Source organism: Sinocyclocheilus rhinocerous, unplaced genomic scaffold, assembly GCF_001515625.1.
Source record: "Sinocyclocheilus rhinocerous isolate Xijiao unplaced genomic scaffold, SAMN03320098_v1.1 scaffold3444, whole genome shotgun sequence".
Taxonomy (NCBI): domain Eukaryota; kingdom Metazoa; phylum Chordata; class Actinopteri; order Cypriniformes; family Cyprinidae; genus Sinocyclocheilus; species Sinocyclocheilus rhinocerous.
The window spans coordinates 170455-179961 of NW_015662918.1; the positions used below are offsets into that span (position 1 = coordinate 170455).

Here is a 9507-nt window from a genome sequence, read left to right on the forward strand (position 1 = left end):
TTGGTAACAGCTTTTGAACGGGTATTTGGAGCAGCATAATTTGTCCTATGGCTTGGCCACTTTTGCATAATAGCTATTTAGTAGCTAATGGAAGGCAATTTAAAACAAACAGGTTGTGTGTTACGGCTGTAACTTTACAGTGACAAGGTGAAGGACAGATTTAGTATAGAGAATGTTGCAGAACTTCGTAACTTACAAATACACATGAAGAACACAAGACTGTACTAATTAAAAATTCCACCTCCAATATTATAATTAGCCAACAACATCCACTTCATCAGTAACAGAGCTTTAACAGTCCTAATTAAGGGTGTTGCCAGTGCTACCTCCAGCTGCTTGTTTCTTCATTCTGCAGTGAAATAGGAAACTTTGTTTGGCTCACACACCTGGTATTGCAGGTCTCCTCGCTCTCCTCAAGAGTGTCGTAATTTTATCAAAACAAACGAGAAGTGTGAGCCAATGTTACGTCTCACAATGTGCCAAACGGGAGAGTATCGGGGGAGATGCAGATTGTTATTTCTGCCTTGCCAGTGAGGTGAATAATTGAAAGAAGCAAGCCGGCAGAGACACAAATATTCTAAAGGTGAAGTGTAGAGAGCTCCTGTGAGTGAGACATCAGACCAGTTGTCTGGCCATTAAAGAGCTGGATTTCAAACCTCAGGACATTGTTATCAGTTGAAAATGTTTTTAGCTTTTGTTAGAAGTGTAATACAAAATAATCTGTTCAGAATGTTCTGCTCTTTAGAGATAGAGAAGTAGAACAAGTGTGTTTTTAAAAATCTGGATACTTTGTAACTAATATGAAAAAAACTAACAAACATTTAACAGACAGCAAATGTTTAAAGAGAAAATGAAAATTCTGCTATCATTTACTCATCCTCACGTTGTTCCAAACCAGTATAACTTTCTTTTGTGAAACACAAAAAAGAACTTTTCAAGAACGCTATGGTCTAAACAACATTGACTTTATGGACCAAAAAAAAAAAAATTCTTATGTGTTCCACAGAAATAAAAAAGCCATACAGTGAAGGTTTGGAATGACATGAGAGACAGTAGCCTAAATAATGACAGAATTGTAATTTTTTTAACGAACTATCCCTTTAAGACTTCAGTTGAACTACCAAAAACTGGCAGTTTATGTTGTTGTGTCTCTTCAAATTCAGAAAAGTCTGCTGTCTCCTCTTGCCTACTTCATTTGTGCTTGTCTCGCCTCCTTTAAAAGCTGTTATGCAAAAGCCCTTGGTGAGCCAGCACTGCAAAAAAACTCGAACAATTTGAACAATACAAATAAAAGCTTACAGCCCTTTGGGCAGTGAATTACTTTGAGGCAGTAGCTACATAAATTTGATACAAAGTAGCTTACAAAGTTGACTCTGAATTCTGATCATGAACAGAACAGATACTTCAGTAATAAGACACCTATACTTTACAAAATTATTCACACTACTTGTGTCCACTGCCAATGGCCTTAGGTTAGGCCTGTTGACTAAACAGCTGGCTTGCATTTGTCTTGCTGGACATTGTTGCTGTGTTCAGTGCATAATTCTGTGCTGGGAATTTAAACTATATTCAGTCAGTTGGAAATTCAGGTTTTATGCCATAACGCTGCAGGTTCCTTTCTTATGTTGTTGTAAATGCACTGCAATGCAATGTCCAACTATATAGCCATTCTGTGTGCACTAATTCATCAATAATGTAAAGGGACAGCTAACCTAAAAAATATGAAAATCCTGTAAATGTGTTCCAAAACAACACTGGACACCACTGACTTTCATTAAACAGACAAAAACACTTTTTCAAAATGCTTGTCAAATGTGCTGACAACTGTTTGAATAACTGTCACTAAATGCTTTTAAATGGCACTCCTGACAATCAGATCTGCTATGAAAAACTCACTTTATAATTCCAAAAACTGTCCACACCCGTTTGAAAAGACCATTATCTGTAAACCTGTTTGATTATGGCAATTAGTGTTATGTTTTTTTTTTTAATCTGCACTGGTTGTATGACTGCATTTGTAGTCAGGATTTACTAGCAAAATTAATCATATATTATCAACACCTTTTTGTAAATCATGGAAACACTAAAGTGGCCTTCAGGCATGCCTGTGGTAGAGCTTCCCACGTCTCATGCATGCCATTGCCATGAGTTGTATAACCAAAGTGCAAGCAAGAGGCAAGGATAGACGTTTTGGAACGACACCTAATTGCCCACGGTAACCTGCTGATTGATAGTCAGGCGCCACGGCGGGAAACTGAGCAGAAATATGCGGCGAGTTCCGAGCGTCTCTCGCGCCTCAGGGCGCGCATGATGATTATTTCACGTGCATCCGCAATCATCTGAACGGCGCTCTGACAGTGAGGGTGAGAGGTCGGCTGCAATCCAAATCAAAACCCACTTAAAGGGGTCATATGATGCGATTTCAATTTTTCCTTTCTCTTTGGAGTGTTACAAGCTCTTGGTGCATAAAGAAGATCTGTAAAGTTGCAAACACTAAAGTCTCAAAACCAAAGAGATATTCTTTATAAAAGTTAAGAGTTAACCACGCCTACCTAAAACGGCTCGTTCTAACATCTACAACCGACTGATGCTCCAGATTATTATGCCGGCTTGATGGAATTGTTACCAAGAAAAGCATGGCTTCTAAAAGGATTCTTGCACGTGCATTCTTCAAGACGGCAAGCTTTTAAACTTGACCAAAATATCGCTACTTGTTCACTCGCTGTATAACTCTAGGAACGAGAAGTTTAAAAACTGTCCAATACCAAGGTAAAACGATTTTTTCCCTATACAAACTATGACGTAACAATCAATTGCAGATTAATTTAGTGTTATTTTCTATTGAACATAAATGATAGTGAGGGACCGTATGCTTGTCGTTTTTTCTACCCAAAACAACAACAACAACAGCAAAAACATATTGTTCCATACATAAAAAATAAAGAACTCAGAGCAGAAGTTAACTTCCTTTTAGAAACGTTATAGGTGATATAGATAGAATGACGACAAGTGCCGCTTTTCTGGCCACTTATTTTCATATTTGATAGGCTAATCTGTCTGTTTTGGGGTTTTCAGTGTGTTTAATGCAGAAACATCCGTTTTTCCTTTGAACGCACTGAACTTGAAAAACAGGTAAATTAATGTAGGAAATGTGGTATCAGCGACTGTTAGTAGACTAGGCTAATCACGGTTTCATCCGTGCGAACAAGAATGAGCCATTTAAACCGCAGGCAAAACAATATCTAAAACCAGTTGACAGTTTATTGACTATTGCGGTGAATAATAACGATTATAGATCGACTGGGTTACATGCTACACCGATTTGAGGCGAGTAGCTAATTGTGGGGGAGAAAACTATTAATTTTTGTTCCAATGAAAATAGCATTATTTACATATCGCGTAAGAGTAGGAAGAACAGGAAATAATACACTATGTATACGGTAACACACCAAACAGCTCGTTCTGATCATCAGTAAACTAACTGAAACAGCTCTTCAACATCTTTTTTGCAGCAGTGAACTGCATAAGTTTGCTCCACCACACATTAGGATCAATTTAGGTCTATAACTTATGCTACTTGTATGATAAACAACCGTCTTCCGTTGCCAAGGGAACGTCAAACCTTATTCCCTTCAACGGACTTCTTGAACATCTTACCCGAGCAATTCCATCCAGTCGGAGTCTGACAGTCGCTGAGTGAGGACGGGAAAGCGCCAAGTTGTTGCACCGGGAAAGTGGCGAGAAAGGACAAGACTGCAATCCATACCCAGTGTCCCACTATCCGGCCCCACTGGTGCGGACTTCGGGGCTCATGTAGGGCCGCCGCCACCGTGACACCCATCTCAGTTCCCCCGACGCTGCTCGCAGACGCGCAACGACAGCCCTGGTCCTAGTGTTGTCAACTTTGCCGGTGCGCTTAGAAGCCAAGAGAGGGACATTTTCCGACGGACGGAGTGTGCCCCATGAAGCAGTTGTTTCTGGATGACCGGAGCGAGGATCCGCCCGAAGCGAGAGGGTGCAGATGCGGAATGAGAGAGGTCTGGGTGCGATGATAGGGGAGGGATGTTATCGGGAGGGAAGTGGGTAAGCGAGATGTTCAAAAAGCAAGGCAAGAATAAAAAGACGCAAGCGGTGTTTTTAAGAAACAGAAGTGGGGCAAAAAAAAAAAATCATATATCCCATTCGAGTGACATGTCGAAGTTACAACATCCACTGAGGCGCGGTTTAGAGAGACTGTCCTCGGTCCTCACTCCGTGCGCTCGCGGAGAGCCGTGAGTTTGTCAGAGTCTCGTGGCGGGCCATTCCTCTGTACCTGTGAACCACAATAACGCACTGAAGCCGAGCGGCAGGTTTCCAGACAGTTTCGGATCACGTGTTCTCAAGAAACCGGGAGGGGCGGGACGATGACGCGCTTTGATTGGTCGAGAGGGATGCAGGAGTGTCGGGAGCGAGGCGATGGTCCAGCTCGAGCATATCGACGGCCGGTGCAGAATAGTGTACCCTGTAGTCTACTTTAACAGGGCTTTGGTTTGCAAACGCGTGGGCGAAGGGCCATGCGGAGAAAGTATTCTCAGTAATTGAGCACTGCTGCTCTGAGCACGATGGCAGCAGAAATCGATCGGAAACTTGCAGTGTTGTGAAATGATCCCCGTTTCCTAAACAAAAGACTTACAGCATTAGACGAGAGAACCGAGGGGCCAGGCGGAGATCACGACTGTCGCGACGCTCGCCGATGATCTCGGCGGTGGAAATGGAAATGCAGAGACGCTTTAATGTAGGCTATACGGGTCGCGAGATGAGCGAAAGACATGGCATTTCAACGGCATTTAAAGACGCAACATTTCGTCTAAGAAAATCTACTTCCGCAAGGCGTATCGACGATGATTAAAAAAAGCTCACATTCTACAGCAAGGAAATTGTATATTATCGACTTACGTTAGACTACGTTTTCTCTATCTCTTAAAATTTCCAATAACGTGTTGCCCATTGCTCCTATAGAACAATACACGATACCTGATCAAACTTGAACTTGGTGCAACAAAGTGATTTTTTATCCTCTACTGTATCTTATTTCTAGCTGATTCTTAGAAAGGCAAAGTTAAAGACTAAACACAGCAGAGAGAGTCACAGCGAGAAATGCACAAAATATGTGGACCCTTATGCCTCATTTAAAATGTATGGCATTATATAACAAAACATCAAAACAAACAGCATTTATTAAAAAATAAACCAAAAGAAAGCATTTGTGACTGAAACACACGTTTGCAGACGATTAAGTGTAGCCTACAAATACTTTGAGGCCCCTGTTGTAGTGTTTCAAAAAGTATCTACATGAAAATTGTTAGTTCATGTTTGACTGTTGAACCAGAGGATAAAAAAAATTCAAAGTGATTTTTTAAAATAAAATTAGTCAAATGTATTTTTTTTAGTAATTATTTAGCAGATGCCTCTTTCGGCAGCAATTACTGTCTTGCTAATAGGTCTCCATTAGCTATCAGGTCACTGTTATTTTTTCCAATTGGAGATTGTGAGTGGACAGCCTTTTTCAAGTCCACCCATAAATCTGGCAATTAGTCTGATGGCTAAAAAGCTCAAATTTGGTCTTATTGTACCGTAAAAAACCTTCTTCCAGCTGAATTCATAATTCTCCAAATGACTTCTGGTTAACTGTAGCCAAGATGTCATATGCATTTTTTAACCCTCTACCGCATGGTGTAGCCATATGGCAACATACTCTTTGTGTTCATTTCCTTGCCACTGTCTCTTTAAGAGAACATTCTCGTTTTTTTTGTTGGAAAGAGAAGACCTTAGTTTAGCCAATGATGTGCTTTGATTAAGTCACATGACATGCAGTTTTTTTGTGTGGCGAGATTTCTGACAGACTGCTGTCTCTTGTCGGTAGTTGCTGAAAGCAAACTAAAACGTCAGTAACAAACAAGGACCAGTCCGTGTCACTTCTACAAAAAAAATCTAAAACGTCACTGTTATGATGTTATGATGACATATTCACCTCTCAAAAAAGTTTTTATTAAATTAGTTTTTGGTAAATCATTCAAATGTATGTGTTGCCAAGTGGCAACACTGTGCAATAGTGGAATGACATTATTACAATAGTTTATGGGTGATGTCCATAGTCTTCCTCTCAAGAGATTGCATAATGCTGAATTTTCATGAACTGCAATGTTTTTGGTTTTATGTCAATGTTTTATGATACATGATATACAGTATTATATTTGTTTTAACTGTATACATTTGCAGTTTAAATAATATTCTTGAAAAATGTAATGAAATTAAAACAAATATAAATCATTGTTCAGCAAAAAAAGAATAGAATAAATAAAAGCACAAGTTCTTGGAAAGTATGTATAAGGTGTCAATTATAAGTAAGTACTGTGTTAAAGCTTATAATAGCACCAATTGAATCAACACAAACAACATTTCTGAGGAAAAATATTAATTATAAGTAAGCTTACACTTATTCTAAGTTAGATCCACTATTGTATGCTGTTGCCGTATGGCAACATATCATAAAGTACCTTAAAAAAATATTTTTTTCCACATTTTTTTTTACAGCACTTCAAGTTAAGCCATTCTTAGAAAAGAAAAAGATTCAAATATTTTTTTCTATAGGTCTATCATAATGCGTGCGGTAGAGGGTTTTAACAGTGGCTGTCTCTGCCACTTAATAAAACTGTAAGTGGTGAAGCACCTGGACAACAGTTGTTGAATGCATGATTTCTCCAAACTCTGCCTGTAATTCCATCAGATTTGTCACTGGTCTCTTGGTGGCCTCCCTCACCAATGTCCTTCTTAGTCACTGAGTTTTTAAGGATCATTTACACACCTTCACTATTACAAACTGTGTAAAACAAAAATACAATAAATGTTTCTACAACACTTTCTCACAAAATGAAAGTCAAAGTTACAAGTTACAAGACAAAGGAGAACCAGAGGCATTTGATGATACTTATGTCAAACCTACGGAAGGCAATTTCATGTAAGTCAGAATGTATTTTTTGGTGTTTTAGTCCTTACAGGTTTGGAACTACAACATTTTTTATTTTGGGGTGAATTCTTCTTCTTCTTTTCCCAGAGCTTTTTAAACTCACTGTCCTTTATGAAAATGAATACTCTCAGTTTTTCACTAATGTAAGTCATTTTGAAGGCTGTTTGAGTGCAGAACTAATAAATGATGACAGCATGCTGACATGCCTCATCTATCAAATTCATGTCAGCAAATAAAAAAGATGAATGAACTCAAATCTTTTTATTTTCTTAGAAATGTTGTCATACAGTATATGTGTTTCCCAATAAGACGACTTTAGTTACTTGCGTGTTTTCTCTTTAAGCAAAGAGCACATTTGGAAAATAGGTTTGAGACCTGTTGCTTTAACAGTTTAAAGCTGGACTTCTGGGCATGTCCTCAAGAAAAATTACGATATACTCTCCACTGTTCATTTCTCTCCTACCTGATCATTCCCACATTTCTCCTGGAGTCTGGCTCCGTATCAGTTCGGTATTATTAGCACGACTCAGAGCTCCTCTGGAGAGCAGCTGGCTCTGGGCTATCACCGACAGACACTCTTGACAGATAAAACAGCACACCCTTGCCATAGGATTTCTGTAGTTTTCTCAATGCGGTATCATGTATCACATGATGGATCTGACCTTGTAATTAAGACTATGGAACATTAATTAATCATTCGGTTTTGTAGGAGGCATGGAAAGGTTCATGTCCTTTATAGAACCTGTTCAGAAATAGAAAGAAAACTGATAAAAGATATTCAAACCAATGGCAAAGTTAAAAAGTGGATTTTTGAATGGCTAGAATGCATTTTTCTGACATTTATTTTATTGGAATTGAGTCCTGACATCTTTATTCCAATCAGAGCCATATGAAGTTAAACACCTTTAAAAAGGAGTATTGGCAAGTCTCCCTCAGCTGCTTTTAGTTATTTGATACAGAAAAAATATTCAGGATCAATGAACACCAATAATTCAACATTTTCAAAGGCATATATACTGTATAATGTGGGTTTAATTAAGTGTATGAACTAGTAATGGTGTCAAAGATAAAATGATAAATTAGGTTTATAAAACCTTGCATTTGTTCTCTCTAGACTCTTTAACCTGGACTTATTTCACATTGCCATCCTCAGTATATTCTTCTCCTCACGGGTAAAGGCTCATTTACTGTGGGCCACTCTTCAGTCCCAGCATTGGTTTCTGCATTACAACAACTGTCCCCATTCCACCCAGTTAGATCCATACCTTTTATAAATCATTTACATCACATCTAACATGCCATCTCTTACCCGGACTGGAAAAATCCCCTGTGGAACATACTTGGAGGGTTGACATGGCAACTGGAGTCTCATGGTTTCATTATATGTAAGTCTTCGCTGGAAGAGTATGGTGAGCAGGGTAATGAGGAAGGCTGCCTGGGGACCGGTGAGAAGGTCACATCTCTGGAGGGAGCGTGTGGTGTTTGAGTCTTCTAGCAGCATGGGATCCGTTAATGATGCAGGCGTTTTAAAACGCTCCCTTAAGTTCTATTGGTGCTTTGGTATTCCTGCTGAGAAGCTCTTCTCTTTATCTGTGTATGTAAAAAACTTGCCAAGCATATCACGTGAATAAATAATGGATATTGATCTTCTTTGCATGGCATCATTTAAGAATGTATATTCTGAAATGACTCTATAAAAAGTTAAATTCTTTAACTGATAGTTTCATACCCAAGATGCCTGTAGTTTGGTATTATTAATCATTTCCCATTAGAACAATAGCTCAGTAAGGAAAATTGTAAATCACTTATTGCATAACAACTGTACCACAGGCATGCAATCTATAATCCATATAGACTCTAAGTGAATAATGTAGTCATTTGGAGAATTTGATGAATTAATTGATTTGTTTTCACAGTTGAACTGCTTACACATTGTATTGTGAGGGAATGAGATTTAAAAAAAAAAAATGTTCAGAGTCGACCAGATGTTTTTGTTCTCTGCTGATATTGCACACAGATTTCAGTACAGCTGTGAATTTTCTCAGTAGTAACAAATTGATCCTCCTTCTTGGACATCCTAGACAAATGTTAAGAAAATGATATGGCTTGTTGGGGATATTGATGAATTCACTGATTTCCACTTTTGAACTGTTCAATGCATGCAACCCCAACTGTTGCCAAATTACTCTAGGACAAATTTCCCAGGGTTGCTGAATTGAATAAATGTTTGTTATCAACTCTTATTAGTGATGTAAATAATATATTAGCTCAAAACAAACATTGAGTATAGAGAATATTTGTCTTGACCACCAAATATGATCATCTTTTTCTGTGAAACCCTCTTCCTAAAATATAAAGGCAGCAAGCTATATACATTTTTATGTATAATGACCCATGTGCTGTCACCTCACGTCATGTGCATCTGGGCTAAAACGTTGCACTTGAACACACCGCAAAACCAATGGCCAACTAAATGTACAGTTTTCGACTGAATGAGAGGA

At 38.6% G+C, this 9507-nt stretch overlaps 1 protein-coding gene across 2 annotated transcripts in view; it reads right to left on the minus strand.

Annotated features, from left to right (window-relative positions):
- The window catches only part of tmeff2a (transmembrane protein with EGF-like and two follistatin-like domains 2a), a 58423-nt gene extending 54114 nt beyond the window's left edge, over positions 1-4309 (minus strand). For both annotated transcript variants that reach the window (XM_016538427.1, XM_016538426.1), the window contains exon 1: positions 3658-4309. In XM_016538427.1, coding sequence (XP_016393913.1) covers positions 3658-3841 — 184 coding nt within the window. In that variant the 5' untranslated portion in view covers positions 3842-4309. The remainder of the gene's footprint in view (positions 1-3657) is intronic.
- Positions 4310-9507: the final 5198 nt, after the last annotated feature.